Consider the following 16,409-nt stretch of genomic DNA (forward strand, 5'->3'; position numbering starts at 1 on the left):
TATCACAGTTTCCATGAAAATAGTATGCACAACTTTCCCAAATTTATAATAATACAAAATATTTCTTAAACGGCAAAATCAGCATATTAGAATAAAAAGAGCATGTGACACTGAAGACTGGAGTAATGATGCTGAAAATTCAGCTTTGCCATCACAGGAATAAATTACATTTTAAAATACAATAAAGTTATTATAAATTCAGAATATTCACAGTATATTTGATCAAATAAATGCACCCTTGGTGAGCATAAGAGACTTCTTTTAAAAACATTAAAAAGTCTAACCAACCCCAAACTTTTGAATGGTAGTGAATTGCTGTGTGTTAAAGTTGGAGTAAGCGTTTTCTGGTAAATGCTGTTGATATTTGAAATCTCCAAAACAAACACACCCCCTATCCAAAAGGATCACACCCCTATCTTGATGCCTCCGCCCCCACATTCACACACACACACACACACACACGTTATGCAACACAGGCAACGGCTATAGTGGAATCTGCTGTGCCTGCCGTCCAAGTGTATGATGTCAGTTTGTTACTATGATAATTCAAGTCAAATGTTTAATTGCAATTTAGCTCCTCTACTCGTTTGTTGGCAAATTCCATCCCAAAAAAAGAAAAGATCCCTTCATAACTCAATAGTAACTAATATATCACAAATGAGACAAGAAAGGGTTATACTGATCACTAAAAGGGAAACCAAAAGAGAAACCATACATTAGGAGTATGTAATCTCACTTTTCTGACACACTTTGGGAGCAGATGATTGAAACAGGCGGTGGAGGTTTAGACGTTCCAGGCTTATAATAATAATAATAAATGCTATGAACAAACAAGCGAAGATGGCTCATGAGTATATTCAAGTAAAGACAGCATATCTTAGTTCTGTGAAAAACCTCAGCAAAACCAACTTGTGTATCGAGAAGCAATAAAGCAACCTCGGCGTCCGTTTTCAGGACTTCCTGCTCCTTAAAGGGATAGTTCATCCAAAAATGAAAATTATCTCATATCTTACTCACCCTCAAGCCATCATAGGTGTATATGACTTTCTTCTTTCATTCCAAACACAATCAGAGTTATATTAAAAATATCCTGCAGGGTACCCGCGGGTCTTAAAAGCCTTGAAAAAGTCTTGAATTTCATCATCTCAAATTAAGGCCTTAAAAGCCTTGAATTTAGTTTACAAAGTCTTGGATTTCGTTACAAAGGTCTTATATATATATAATATATATATATATATATATATACACTCACCGGCCACTTTATTAGGTACACCTGTCCAACTGCTCGTTAACACTTAATTTCTAAGCAGCCAATCACATGGCGGCAACTCAGTGCATTTAGGCATGTAGACATGGTCAAGACAATCTCCTGCAGTTCAAACCGAGCATCAGTATGGGGAAGAAAGGTGATTTGAGTGACTTTGAACGTGGCATGATTGTTGGTGCCAGAAGGGCTGGTCTGAGTATTTCAGAAACTGCTAATCTACTGGGATTTTCACGCACAACCATCTCTAGGGTTTACAGAGAATGGTCCGAAAAAGAAAAAACATCCAGTGAGCGGCAGTTCTGTGGGCGGAAATGCCTTGTTGATGCCAGAGGTCAGAGGAGAATGGCCAGACTGGTTCGAGCTGATAGAAGGGCAACAGTGACTGAAATAACCACTCGTTACAACCGAGGTATGCAGCAAAGCATTTGTGAAGCCACAACACGCACAACCTTGAGGCGGATGGGCTACAACAGCAGAAGACTCCACCGGGTACCACTCATCTCCACTACAAATAGGAAAAAGAGGCTACAATTTGCAAGAGCTCACCAAAATTGAACAGTTGAAGACTGGAAAAATGTTGCCTGGTCTGATGAGTCTCGATTTCTGTTGAGACATTCAGATGTTAGAGTCAGAATTTGGCGTAAACAGAATGAGAACATGGAACCATCATGCCTTGTTACCACTGTGCAGGCTGGTGGTGGTGGTGTAATGGTGTGGGGGATGTTTTCCTGGCACACTTTAGGCCCCTTAGTGCCAATTGGGCATCGTTTAAATGCCACGGCCTACCTGAGCATTGTTTCTGACCATGTCCATCCCTTTATGGCCACCATGTACCCATCCTCTGATGGCTACTTCCACCATGTCACAAAGCTCTAATCATTTCAAATTGGTTTCTTGAACATGACAATGAGTTCACTGTACTAAAATGGCCTCCACAGTCACCAGATCTCAACCCAATAGAGCATCTTTGGGATGTGGTGGAACGGGAGATTCGCATCATGGATGTGCAGCCGACAAATCTGCGGCAACTGTGTGATGCCATCATGTCAATATGGACCAAACTCCCTGAGGAATGCTTCCAGCACCTTGTTGAATCTATGCCACGAAGAATTGAGGCAGTTCTGAAGGCAAAAGGGGGTCCAACCCGTTACTAGCATGGGGTACCTAATAAAGTGGCCGGTGAGTGTATATATATATATATATTTTGCCTTTGCTAGGATTAAGTTCATACCGTAACAAAATTAACTTACTAATGTAGGCTAATTCAAAATGTATGCAGCGTTGAGTGCACCTCGCGCTCCACGTCATAGCAGAAAAAGCGATCGCGTGCGCACCCGTTACTATGGTTACTAGGCAAGTGAGGTACAGAACAAGATAGTACCTACCTAGCTTAATCCGCTGTGGCCACAAATGACATAATTTAAACCCCAAATAAGAGCCTTTCTGTTAAAAGAACATATTTTCTACCCGTCTTTTCAATAGTATCTGGCAACCATGCGCGCCCTCTCTCTCTACATTGCTGAAGAAGCGCGGATGATTTGAAAACACAGACAAGCTTTAGCGTTCAGCGATCTTTATTTAAAATGTTGTAACTTACTTAAATTAAAGTGTCATTCAGTCGGTCTGTGTTCTGTCACGAGCCGCTTGCGCTGTTTGTGCGACTAAATCTGCGATCAAAATGCAGGCTGATATATCCACCAGTGTTCATACGAGCAAGAATGCAATGTTTCCCGAATATCCACACGATTTCAAATGTGACATTGATTTTATACAACAGTAAATAAGAAAAGAAAAAAGGGTAACATTAAGTGATGTACTACATTAAAAACAGCATTGTCAGGCTTGCTCTATTTTGCAAAGAAATATGTGGCTTTGAACGAATCGTGAGATTCAATGAATGAATGACTCAACGACTCTCATAAAGATAGTGAGTTACTGCCACCTACTGGCGATTTTAATGTTTTTTTATCATTGCAAATTTAATAAAAAAATGAAATGGAAAAATGTATTAAAGGGGGCAAATCTTGTCCCTTAATGGAAAGGGTGTGACTGCAGTCTAAGTGGAAGAGAGGGGGTTCAGGGGGAACGGCACTCTAAAAAATTGGAGAACCTCGGAACTTAGGAAAAGGGATCATTATGTAGAACTGCACAAGTGCTACTGCCAAAGAGTGCAATGTCAATAATTTCTCATAAGCTTAATTGAATTGGCCTAGAGAGAATAATTATTATGACATTTTCTGTCTAAAGACTACATATAAAATAACTACCAAAAGTAAAGTAACTGCAGTTTGACTAAAAGTTGACAAAAAATGCAAAGACTTTTCGTCAACTACAACTATAAAAAACAGGATGACTCAAATGTGATTAAGACCAATAAGCATATTCGTCTGAAGACTAAGACTAAATAAAAAATGGCTGCCAAAATTAACACTGGCCTGCTACACACACATGCACGCTACAATGCTGTTGCATATTAAATATGACTGATAATTTAAGTAAAATGTTTTATTTAATTCAAGTAGCCTCCTTGTACATAATTATTTTCTAGGGTTTAAAATGTATACAGATTTGACATTTTTCCCTCATACTTCTGTCGGAATGGGTACGAAGTTGGCATTGAATTTCAGTTGAAATGGTATTAAAAAGGTCTTAAAAAGCCTTGAATTTAAGTTGGAGGATCCTGGGGGTACCCTGTCCTGGCTCTTCCAAGCTTTATAATGGGTTTAAATATGTGTTAAAAATGGGTTTAAAAAATAAAAAATAAAAATAAAAAGCACACCCATCCATCATAAAAGTAATCCAGCTCCAGAGGGTTAATAAAGGCCTTCTGAAGCGAAGCAATGCGATTTAAAAAAAAGAAAATGTATCTGGCCGTACATGAGTCTAGTTCTGGCGGAAGAGTGACCTCTGACCTTTTGTGCACTGAGCTCTCGCTCCTCCTCCATCATGAGTGTATACGTCCCTTACTGCTGATTGGCTACAAGTGTGTTTTGGTGCTCGGTCTGATCCACTTTTCAACAGCGTATTTCAAAAATCACTTACTGCACCTTTAAGTGTCTTTCTTGCCTAACGTTTTCACATTTTCCCAAGAAAAAAAAAAGCATAATTTTGTATTCATGTTCATGTATGTCTTTCAACTTTCATGTCTTCCCCATTCTCACGTGCTTCTGTCAGTCTGTGTGTTGGACTGTACTGAATGTTTGCATTCATTTTTTTTGGTTTAATTTTCTGCCGTGCCAATAAATCTCTCCAGTGTCTTCATGTCTTTGTGCTCTCAATACACGCTGTGCTCTCTTAGGAGAGGGGAAAGGTATTGCTTTCATGTTTTTTTGGGGGGGAACTCAAGTTACTCAAGGGTATAGGACGACATGCTTTAACTTAGTGTTTGTGTGTGCTTACGTATATTAGTGGCAACAGTGTCTGTGTGTGAAGTGTGATGTTATATATATATATATATATTTTTTTTTATTCTTGGGGTTTTTAGTTAGAAGTGATATGTTTAGTAGGTGCAGCTTGTGTCAGTAAATGCATCTGGTTTATGAGCTGTGCTGTATGATTCATATCTGTTTCCTGTTCTTCTTACAGTTAGAGGATGACATCGTCGCCAAGCCTAACTATTTTGCCACCATGAAAAACTTTGCCCTTCAACTCGCCACTGAGGACTGGATGATCCTTGAGTTTTCACAGCTGGGCTTCATTGGTGTGACTTCTATGTTTTTAATATCTTTATTTGTTTAATATGGACAGCTATTCAGATATCACTTTTAATTGTCATCATTTATTCACCCTCATGTTGTTCCAAACCTGTTTGACTTTCTTTCTGCTGTGGACCACTGAAAGAGAGATTTTAAAGAATGATCCCACTGCTCTTGGCCATACAACAGAGGCACACAGTGTCCAGGAGATATCAAGCCCCAAAAAGCACCATAATAGTGTTTCAAAAAAAGATTTTTTTTTCTTTTGGTTACACTTTATTTCGATGGTCCAATTTAGACATTCTACTAACTATAAGTAACTTTGCAACTACATGTCAACTAACTCTCATTAGAGTATTAGTAGACTGTTAGGTTAGGTGTTATTTTGGTTTAGTAATTAAAGTTGACATGTAGTTGTGAAGTTACTTATAGTCAGTAGAATGTCTGTTAGAGAGGACCATCAAAATAAAGTGTTAGCAGATATTAAAGGGTAACTAAACCCCTGGTCAGAGCCTGACTCCACCCACTGGCAATATTTGAAAAATGCTGGAAAAGTGGGCAGAGCCCAGCGGAGATAGAGGGGACGAACTGAGACCGCAGTGAGGGATTGATTGACAGCTGCTGTCAAACTCGCTAAAATGGAGACCGACTGGAGTGACGCAAGTAGCTTTGCAACAGAGCGGTCATTTGAAGTATTTTCTTCCCCACCTTCATCTGATTTTTCTGCCTTTTAAGAGGGCCAAATCTGAGGTGTGTCATATTTTGGCTTTTACAAAAGTCCTGAGGGAAACTTAATCGATGATGGTCACCCTGTCTGCAGAACATGCACAAAAAAGTCGCTGCAATACACTTCAAAATGTTGTTTTGAGTTGAAATATTTTATCTTACTCACTTGAAATAAACGTGAAGCTTCCACGAAGAAAAGTTCGCATTAATGTTTTAAATCTTACCTGTTTATAAATCCATTTTGTACAGCGTACAAAACAATCGTCCAGACAAGATGATCACAACAATATTATCAAACTCTGTAAACAATAAATTAACTCTGATTTTATTTTCAATACAATCAAAAACGGAGACGCAAGACGGCAAATTGTATTTGAATGAAACGAGAGAGCGCGTCCGTTGTGATAACGTTACATGGATTTGCACTGTTTATAATGCGTTGCTATTGACGACGGTCAGAAGGAAATGCCACAGAATAGAATCTTGCCTTAAAAAGTGCATAGAGCTGCTTGTTTTATTTGTTGTTTGTTGATTTTCAAATATAAAACTATCCTGATCGTTTTCAATACTCGTAATTCCAACTCCTGACTCGCTACAGTAGTTTTGACGGAACCAGATGCTTTTATACCAGGGGCTGCCAAGGGCGTGGTGAGCTCGCACCAAGTGCGTGACAGAGTTACGTCAGAGAGTATCCTACGTCAGAGAGTACCCCTACTGCAGGAGCTTTCCGTTTAACCTGAAGAGGGCAGCACTCATACGTTTTTACACCATATATTTGAAAATTAAAACACTTTATACCCAAATGTCAAAAAATGTACTCGAATCAAAGAACAGCATTTATGAAGCTCCATTCTTACAGATCATTAACTAAAAAAAGTTGTTTCAGTGTTTAGTTACCCTTTAAGCAGACAGTCTACTAATACTCTAATGACTGTAGTTGACATGTAGCTGCAAAGGTACTTCTGGTTAGTAGAATGTCTAAAGTGAACCATCAAATTAAAGTGTAACTCTCCTTTTGTGTCCCACTGAGGAAAGAACAGGTTTGAAATGACATGAGGGCCAGTAAATGAAAACAGAATTTTTTGTTTGAGTGAACAAACAAACTAACCATCTCTTTAAGACTTCTTGTCATTGGTTGTAAATCAGAATTTTTTTTAATTTCTTTCAGAAAAGTTTGTTCAGCAAGGGTGTGTTAAATTGATCAAAAGTGACATTAAAGTAATTTACTGTCGCAAAAGATTTCTATTTAAAATAAATGCTGTTCTTTTGAACTTTCTATTCATCAAAAAATCCTTAAAAAATGTATCACGGTTCTCACATAAATATTAAGCAGCACAATAGTTTTCAACACTGATAATAATGTTTCTTAGGCATCAAATCAGCATATTAGAATGATTTCTGAAGGATCATGTGACATGTGATCATGTGATTTATTAAAACAGAAAACAGTTACTTTAATAATTATTTCATATACAATTTTTTTTTATCAAATAAATGCAGCCTTTGTCTACTTGGTTTGTCCCAAACTTTTTGAATGAATATATATATTTTATTATCTCTTTTTCTCTCTCTCTCTCTCTCTCTCTCTCTCTCTCTCTCTCTCTCTCTCTCTCTCTCTCTCTCTCTCTCTCTCTCTCTCTCTCTCTCTCTCTCTCTCTCTCTCTCTCTCTCTCTCTCTCTCTCTCTCTCGCTCTCTCAGGTAAAATGTTCCAAGCCCCAGATCTAAATCTCATTGTGGAGTTTATCTTCATGTTTTATAAGGAGAAGCCCATCGATTGGCTGCTAGATCACATACTCTGGGTCAAAGTATGCAACCCAGAGAAAGATGCCGTAAGTTAATACTCTCTGCCTGCTAGTGTCTTTCTGTGACCTTGAGAGGCTTTTAGCAGAACGGGAACTTTTTTGTGTGTGTTTTTCTTATTTATTTTTCTTTCTCTCTACAAACACACACACACATTATGTCACTATTTATAACTTTTACCCTATTTTTATTCCTTCGTTCTTACAGTTTAATGTACGTGTCTTCCTCATTCTTTCTCTCTTCAGAAACACTGTGAGAGACAGAAGTCGAGTCTGCGAATTCGTTTCAGACCCTCTTTGTTTCAGCATGTAGGCCTGCACTCCTCCCTTGCTGGGAAAATCCAGAAACTCACGGTAACTCTTATTTCATGAGTGTTATTTTTTTCTAGCCACGCTTTACACCTAGTATAAACATTCTTGAATGACCTAACCAGCAAGTTTAAAACCCTTGTTTGAGCATAATGGATAATTGACAAGCCAGTAGATGGACCGTCATTTGTATATAATTATGATGTAAATGATTGTTTACATTACAAATGTAGTTTTAGTGATCGTTGTCCAAAACCTGTCGCTGACAACTTGTGATCAGATCATCTAAGATAAGCATAACTTTGCAGCACGAACACTTTGGGCCCTATTTTAACGATCTGAAACGCAAGTGGCAAAGCGCAAGTAACTTTGTGGGCGGATCCCGGCGCTGTTGCTATTTTCCCGGCGGGATAAATGCCTCTTGCGCCTGGCGCAAATCTAAAAGGGGTTGGTCTGAAGTAGCTTCATTATTCATAGGTGTGGTTTGGGCGTAACGTGAAATAAACCAATCAGAGCGTCATCTCACATTCCCTTTAAGAGCAGGTGCGCATGTTGCTTGGCGGATTGCTATTATAACGGCGGATTTACCAGGCGCGCGCCAGGAGCGGTTCACAGCCGAGGAGACCGACGTTCTTGTCAGGACCGTGAAAGACAGAGAAGTGACGTTGTATGGGGATGGGAGAAACCCACCCAAATCAGCGTCAGTTAAACAGGCGTGGGAGGAAAAAAACAAAAATTTTTACATCTTCATGGACACCACAATGATTTCCCTCATGTGTTAATATTTTTCCTTGTTATAATGTATGATTTGCAAAAATAAAAACTGCTGCATCTGTGTTGATGAGAGAATCAAAGTGTATGCGCGTTGTGCACCCGCTACATTATGGCCAAGCATGCGCGCTTAAAATAGCATTATGAACAACGCGCAACGCGCCACTGACTTTAGACTAGGTTTTTTCTGGTCAGTGGCGCAATTGTTTTATAGAACAGCAAAATAGCATGAGGGAAAGTTTGCGCCGGAACACGCCTCCTCTTTGCGCTGAACCGCCCCGGGGAGCGCAAGTGTATTTCTTAGTTAACCGACGTGTGTCTATGGAGGGAAAAGTCCGCTTTGCGCGGGTGCAAAATAGGAATGATACATGCGTCAGTGTACAAAGTCATTTGCGCCGGGTGCAAGATAGAGCCCTTTAAGTGGAAACAACATTTTTTTACAGTGTGCTCTTAAAGTTTGATTCTCTTCCACACAAAGCTTCCTGTTTTCTTATAACATCTCGTCTTACCCCTGTATCCTGTTTTCTTTTGACAAACTTTTTTTTTTTTTTCTTAAATAGCTGACCTTTTCCTAAATCTAATTAGCTGTTTTTACTTTTAAGGACTGTTGTATATCAGCTAGGCCATCAGCCACACTTCCTGTTGACTTTAGTCATAACTTCCTCTGTATTTTACTCTGTCAGGATAAAGACTTCCTGAAACCTCTACTGCATAAGATTCACGTGAACCCACCGGCGGAGGTGTCCACCTCTCTTAAAGTGTATCAAGGCCACACGCTTGAGAAGACCTACACGGGCGAGGATTTCTTCTGGGCCATTACTCCAATGGCTGGAGACTATGTCTTGTTCAAGTTTGATCGGCCTGTCAACATAGAAAGGTCAGTCTGTCTGCGACTGAGAGAGATACACACATTTACAGGGCTGGGTGGTAATGATGGCCTGATGACCTGCGGATGGTGTGAGAGAGGTTAAGGCCAGACTAAAGAGCAGTGCTGTATTTATATGTATAGCTTTAATTCACCATTCATACACGCACCCAAATGATTTATTTTTGTAATCCTCACCTTTTCCTAAAAGTGATGTTCACTGAGCTCGAATCAGGAGACATCATTCACACGTCTCCATGTCTCACTGTCCTCACAGGGGAGGAGAGGTGGCTAATGAGAAGCTTCTAAAATAAGACGCTGTAACCCAAAACCTCTGGAGAGGAAGAAATGGAGAATGGAGAAAACATTGTTGAGCAGATACAGAGATCTCCATGAAATCAAGCGCAGCGTCATTTCTGGCAGGTCACGTTAGTCAAGCTCGCATCAGCTGACTCTCAGCTGATCCACGTCTACCTATAGGAATACGACGCCTATTACTGTATACATATATATGTATTATCAGCAGCTATCGCGTTTCTCAGGAGCAATTACCCTCCTCCATCCCCAGCTCCTCCTCTCGTCAGTCAGTATTTGGCATTCAGAATAAATTCTCGAATTGTGTTGTACTTTAAAATCTGAATGAATGATATCTGCATACATTCATGTTGGTTCTGTTCTGTTTACCCTAAGGGGGGTTACTGCTGCTCTCCCTGCTCTTATCCATGCTAGGCTGCATGGATGCGCAGGGAGTTCTTGCCCAGAACAGAACCATACCGCCAATCCAAACTGTATGCTAATTGTCAATCGTATTTGACGATAGTGGTCATGACAGAAATAAGATTTCTTGCTGGGTAAAAGCCAAAAAGGCTGATTTTATTTATTTATTTATTTATTTTGCTGGCCAAATCTGGGTCAGTACATCAAATTAAAATTTTGCTTGTATTTTTAGCATCGTATCTGTATGTGTGTCAGAAAATATGGTAACATTAACAAATGTATTGCTAATTGAACGCATTAACCACAGTATTTATTAATCTCTGTTAATGTTAGTTAATGAAAATACAACTGTTCATTGATGGTTCATGTTAGCTCATTAAATATTATTGACAAAAAAACTTTGGATTTTAATAATGTATTAGTAAATGTTGAAATGAACTAATATAACATAAATGCTTTGGAAGTGTTTTTCATTCTTAGTTCATAGTACCTAATGCAGTTAATGTTAACAAAGGAACCTTACTGTAAAGTGCTAACAAAATATATTTAAAGTTCTTTTTATTTTACAAAACATAATTTATTTGGAAATATCCCATTTCTGCTGCTGTGATCATTCATGTCATTATTGCAATTTGTAAAAACACTCATCTATGTCAGCCAACTAGATATTAAGTTGATGACATATATAAATAAACATAATTCTGTCATCATTTACTCATCTTCATCTCATTCCAAACCTGATTGACTTTCTTTCTTCTGAGGAACATTGAAGAATGCTTTGACTGTTTTTGTCCATACAGTGAAGGCCAGTTGGGTCCGATGTTATTTGTACTTAAGCATTTTTCAAAATATCTTGTTTCATGTTCTATAGAAGAAAGTCATACAGGTTTGGAATAACATGAGGTAAGTGAATGATTAGTTCATTTTTTTTTGGCTGTCACTTAAAAATCTGTATCACTGTTTCCACAAAAAATATTAAGCAGCATGACTTTTATTTTTTACATTAAGAATACAAATGTTTTCTTGAGCATCAAATCAGCATATTAGAATGATTTCCAAAGGATCATGCTGAAAATTCAGCTTTCAATCACAGGAATAAATTACATTTTAAAATAAATTAAAATAATAATAAAAAACACTTATTTTAAATTGTAATACTTTCTGTGATACTCCTGTGTCACATTTATTTATCTTTGTGATATTTTATATCATAGAATAATATTTTACAGTATGACTGTTTTTACTGGATTTTCGAAGGCCCAAAACTCTCTCGCACTGGTCCTGGGACATGAAGCATGGGACAGAGAGATGAGGAGTATTTCAGATATAGATGCAGACTGAGTCTTGACCTCTTCAGAAATTTTTGTCTGAGTAGAAACAGTGCTAACAAGATGGAAGTGTCAATTTACTCACGTGCGACTGTATTTAATTATCAGCTCAAGTAGGGGCATGTTTAGAGACCCCTTATCTGTGTGCATGCCAGTGTGTGTTCAGTGTAAGTTAGACTCTTGTCCATGTCCTGCCAATGTTTGTACATGTGTGTTGATGAATATTCATGAGTTTGTGCCTGTACATGCATATTCATTAACAATCAGCCTTTGATTGGCAGGTTCCTTTTTCGCAGTGGAAACCAGGAGCACCCAGGAGACAAAATCGAGAACACTACTGTCGAGATCCTGCCCTTTTCGGTAAAATAATAAAATAAAACGTCCTCAATTATATTTCTATGGTTTCCTCTAAATGTCCAAACAACCAGGTGACAGGTTTGTCAGAGTCTAACATCAGCAGGTTGACAGGAATATCTGGTGTAGGTCTCCTGTGTACGCTGCCACCAGGGCTCATTTCAGTCCATCGCAGGTTGAGCTACCGTGGTAATGAGGCAGCATACTGCCATCCTGCTGTGATACAGAGCTTAAAAAGCCTTCAAATGGGCTTTTGATGTTTGTTTTTGAAGACTTTCCTTGAATAAATGAGGTCGGTAATACATCCGAGTTTGTGTAAATGGGTTTGTGAGCTTGGTTTTACTTACTATTTTATCATGATATACAAATAATGCTCTCACAGTTGTCTAACATTGTTAGCATTAACATTGTTAGGCTCTTTAAGTGCTTCTAAATGAGGATGTTAACTCTTGCAGGACGCTGAGGTGAAGACCAAAGAGAAATATAAACGGACAGAAGATCGGTTCTATAAACTTGGTGAGTTATTACATGCACGCTCAAATCAGCAGTTTTGCACTTGAAGCAAATTATTGTGCTTTGCTTGCAAATAGGGGAGACCATTGACTCTTTAAAGGGTCCCTTTTACAAAGTTTTGATTTTGTTTTTTGGGTGTACTAGTATAGGTTTTCATGCTTAAATGTTCAAAAAACAATATTTTTCCATTTTTTTTTTTTCATATTGTTGCAGCACCTCTCTTCCCAGTCTGTCAGTAACTCTGTTTAGTTCCTGTCTCTATAAAGCCCCTCCTTCTGAAAGCACAATGTGCTCTGATTGGTCGGTTGTTTGTGATTGGTCAACCGCTTCAAGCGTGTTTCTGAAATGTCACAGCCCTTACCATAACCACAAGTTTCAACACCCTACTAAGGACCCTTTCACACCTACCTTGTTTGGTCCGGACTTTTGGACTTTTCAGTTTGGTCCGAATCAAAATTACAGGTGGGAAACCTACCCCGGACCACGGTCCGGACCAAACAGATGAAATTTGGTCCGATGAAAAGAGGTAGTCTCGGTCCGGATCAAATTGAACAAAGGTTTGGTTCGTTTCTAGTGTGAAAGCATTTCTGTATGGTTCGGACTTTCAGACCTTTTACAGGAAGTTCCGGTGGTTCCCGCATAGCCGGAATAGTTCACCTTGGTCTCTCCCCAAATGGAGGTGCCAGAGCTCGCATGATTGCTTGCAGTCTTCTCCTTCTTTCCTGCCAGCGACGTTAAAATGTTCGCACGACGAGGACGTTCATTTGGCGAATTTGAACTAGCCTTGTGTATAGTTGGTGCTGCAGGTAATTATGCCATAAAAATAACAATATAGTTGCAACGATATGCGTCTGTTCATTCATGTTGTCAAAGTTACCCGCCGAATTGACAACACGTTGACGTCAGACGCACGTCCATTTACAAACCAATCAATGTCAAGATGCAGCCCACATAGATGATGACGACAGGATGCAAGTATGTCACGTAAAGTTCTTTAGTGCGCTCGCATAATTGCAACCAAAACTTTCTGAAAGTATAAAATGTATCAAAACGTGAACTTTGGTTCGGACCTTGGTGCGGACTTTCAGGTGTGAAAACGCCCTAATGCAACTCAACCAGGCCTCGCCCCCTATTATTTTGCATATGTTTTGGACTCTTCATTTAAATAAGGAATATTGTGCTGTGTATGTTCCTGATAGAAAACTCAAGACTGCAACTAAGGCGTTTCAGTTAGGGTTGCCACCTGTCCCGTCCTTCTTTTTAATAACCTTTCCCGGGAAATTTATGCACTCTCCCGGGACACTGAATGTCCCGGTTTTCGAAAGGCTACGTGAATATGTATGTTCAAACCGTGTAGCGTGCGCACGGCAGAGGGAGAGATCACCGTGTAGCGCGCGCATGGCAGAGAGGGAGAGAGCGAGAGACCTTGCGTGTGTGTGCTAGTGTGCATGTGTGCCTCAAGAAGCGCATGTAAGAAACTCTTTTTTTATTACAATTTAAAATTACATTTAAACAAAATATTAACATAGAAAGCAGTTATTTATTCCTTTAGTCTTTTGTAACATTTTGAAATGTCTTTAGTGTCACTTTTAATCAATTTAATGCATCCTTGCTGAATATATATATATTTTTTTTATTGACTTCAAATTTTTTAATATTAGTGTAGGCCCCAATAGTACTTTAGCTATTAAAACACAAATCTAAAAATAATCATTATTTATATATACGGTACCCAGTATGCACCATTACAACCTTCAGGAAACCGTTGGAAGACGCTTCCAATAACTAAACCCCATAACTTTTTTTTTCCACTGCTCTTTTCAAATTGCTTCTAATTTTTCTTTATTTGTAAGTCGCCTAGGATAAAAGTGTCTGCTAAATGAATATTGTAAAGTATTACAATCGCTCCTGTTCTCCCCTTTTAACGTTACGATATCATTCATTGTCTCTTTCTTCAGCTCAGTTCGAGAAAGGACTGGCAGAGGGGACGGTTGAGCCCGCCTTTAACCCTGTGGTGGCTGTGCGTCTGACGGTCCAGAAAGACTCCGCCGTGTGGGCGATTGTTAGCGAGGTCTGCTTGCTTCCTCTGCTATAGACCCGTCTAGGGTTTGGCAGTATATCATACTATATGCTAGTAGAGATTTTGCTGTATTTTTACTGTTGTAGGTTGCATTACATTCATTATTATTGGTTTTGCTTTAATTCAAGTATTGCATAATGTGAGACTATTTTTGCACTGATCCAGACTTAACATTTATTTGTTATGTTGGTATTTAATCTTCTCTTTTGCTGTACACAAATCTATCTTATGTGCCCAAAACAAGAACATGTTTTTGGATTTGCATAGATGATGATGATGTTCTTCATAGATCTGGCTTCTGTCTCTTGTCAGATCCATATCAAGAGGATACCTGGATAACTACCTGAATGTGTCCAGTGGTTGAGACCCTCTGGTCATCTAGACAGGGACGTGCTGCTCGCATCTACAGCGCTTCAAGAGTGACCGGGACATTATATCAGAGCGCGTGGAGGAACCCTTGCTCTTAAACTTTACTTTTTCCTTATTTTCTGTCATTTCGTCTTCCTCTGGTACCTTCGCCACTCTCTCTTCTCATCTACTTGGCTTTCCCTTCTGTCGTCAGACTTTGTTTTTTCCTTTTACTATTGCCTGAATTCTGTTGCGTGAATGTGACTACTACTGTACAGAAAAAGACACTTTTTGACAGAATGTTTCCAGACACTGAATTTGTGTCGTGAAGAATTGCAATCATTGCTGTCATGAAGGATTGAAGTTCAGGATTCAAGGCTGCACCCAATGCTGGAGAAAATGTCCCCTACTGATGAAGAATGTCCTCAGCGCTCTGCCGTCATGGACTGTAACTGACCTCAAACCCTGGGTCAGGTGACTACGGCTGGAAGAGTAGGGCGACAGAAACGTCAACTTTGCATTTTATTTCGGTATTTATATATTTTTTAGGTTTTTGTTTTAGGATGTTGATGTTGGCCCTCTGTTAAGAACATTTTGAAAAACCAGTTTATTATTTTATTGACTACTTTGCCAAAATCTAAAAACATATTTCTTAAAACGAACAGCATATCTTAGGCCTCTACCTGGTCAACACGAGTGGATTTTCCTCTGTCATTTTATTGTCAACCAATCAATCGTGGCTTTCAATCGGAAAGTTTTTTTTTAAATGGCTGTTGTTGTTGTTCTTGTTATTATTATGACGATCTATGAAGGTGAATTAATTTATTTGAAATAAATCTTTAATTTCTACAAGAAGTAAATGCTTTTATATTCATTGGAAATTTATGACGTGGCTTGAAGTCGAGTGAAGATGGTTGATGTTTGTATCGTTGTGTAGTTCAGAGGGGTGCAGGGCCGCCCACCTCTGTGCCTTAACATCCAGCGTCCCTTGAGGGCCTGGTAAAGGACTGCCTTGCGCCCTGCCAAAACGCTTAAATCATACAATAGGACAATTTGTTATATGCTTGATTTAAGTGGGATGTTTTAAGTTTAGAGCATGAATCGTCCATGTTTATGTTCCAGAATCTTTCGTGTTTTCATTTGTTCATTGAGCATTTTCAATTTCATTTCAAATAATCTGCTTTCAGTCAGAAAATGTTCTTCTTTCTATGCTGTATCAAGAGTATCTGAATGTTCAGTGAGTCATGATTAAGTCCAGATGGAATCTGCAGATTCTTTTTTTTTTTTTCTGCGTGGTAAAATGTGATTAATGAAGCTGAGGGTATTAAAAGTACAATATACGGAGCCCCTTAAGGGACATGGTGATTGGGAAAATTGTATTTCAAAGCGTTGAAAAAGTATTTCAATGCTTTTGCAAGCAAACGCAAAGGTTCTCGGGGAACGCAATACTTTTGCGAGAGAACGTCATATGAAGTGAGAGAAAAAAATATATTTCAATGCTTTTTTCTGAGCAAATTAAAAGTTTGTCAGGGGAACGCAATACTTTTGTGAGAGAACGCAAAAAAATATTCTGATTGAAATAACTTAAAAAAACTATAATTCAATGCTTTTGCAAGCAAATGCAAAGTTTCTCAGG

The 16,409-nt window shown here is 38.8% G+C and overlaps 1 protein-coding gene across 1 annotated transcript in view; it reads left to right on the forward strand.

Moving 5' to 3' along the window:
- Positions 1 to 16,339, forward strand: part of mgat4a (alpha-1,3-mannosyl-glycoprotein 4-beta-N-acetylglucosaminyltransferase A) — an 81,319-nt gene extending 64,980 nt beyond the window's left edge. The window contains exons 9-16 of the mRNA XM_056243663.1: positions 4,853 to 4,967; positions 7,388 to 7,518; positions 7,735 to 7,842; positions 9,252 to 9,445; positions 11,760 to 11,838; positions 12,288 to 12,348; positions 14,304 to 14,416; positions 14,738 to 16,339. Coding sequence (XP_056099638.1) covers positions 4,853 to 4,967; positions 7,388 to 7,518; positions 7,735 to 7,842; positions 9,252 to 9,445; positions 11,760 to 11,838; positions 12,288 to 12,348; positions 14,304 to 14,416; positions 14,738 to 14,764 — 828 coding nt within the window. The 3' untranslated portion in view covers positions 14,765 to 16,339. The remainder of the gene's footprint in view (positions 1 to 4,852; positions 4,968 to 7,387; positions 7,519 to 7,734; positions 7,843 to 9,251; positions 9,446 to 11,759; positions 11,839 to 12,287; positions 12,349 to 14,303; positions 14,417 to 14,737) is intronic.
- The last annotated feature ends 70 nt before the right edge of the window (positions 16,340 to 16,409 follow it).

The sequence above is a fragment of the Rhinichthys klamathensis genome, unplaced genomic scaffold, assembly GCF_029890125.1.
Source record: "Rhinichthys klamathensis goyatoka isolate OS25496 unplaced genomic scaffold, OSU_Roscu_1.1 h1tg000825l_1, whole genome shotgun sequence".
In the NCBI taxonomy this organism is placed as follows: Eukaryota; Metazoa; Chordata; class Actinopteri; order Cypriniformes; family Leuciscidae; genus Rhinichthys; species Rhinichthys klamathensis.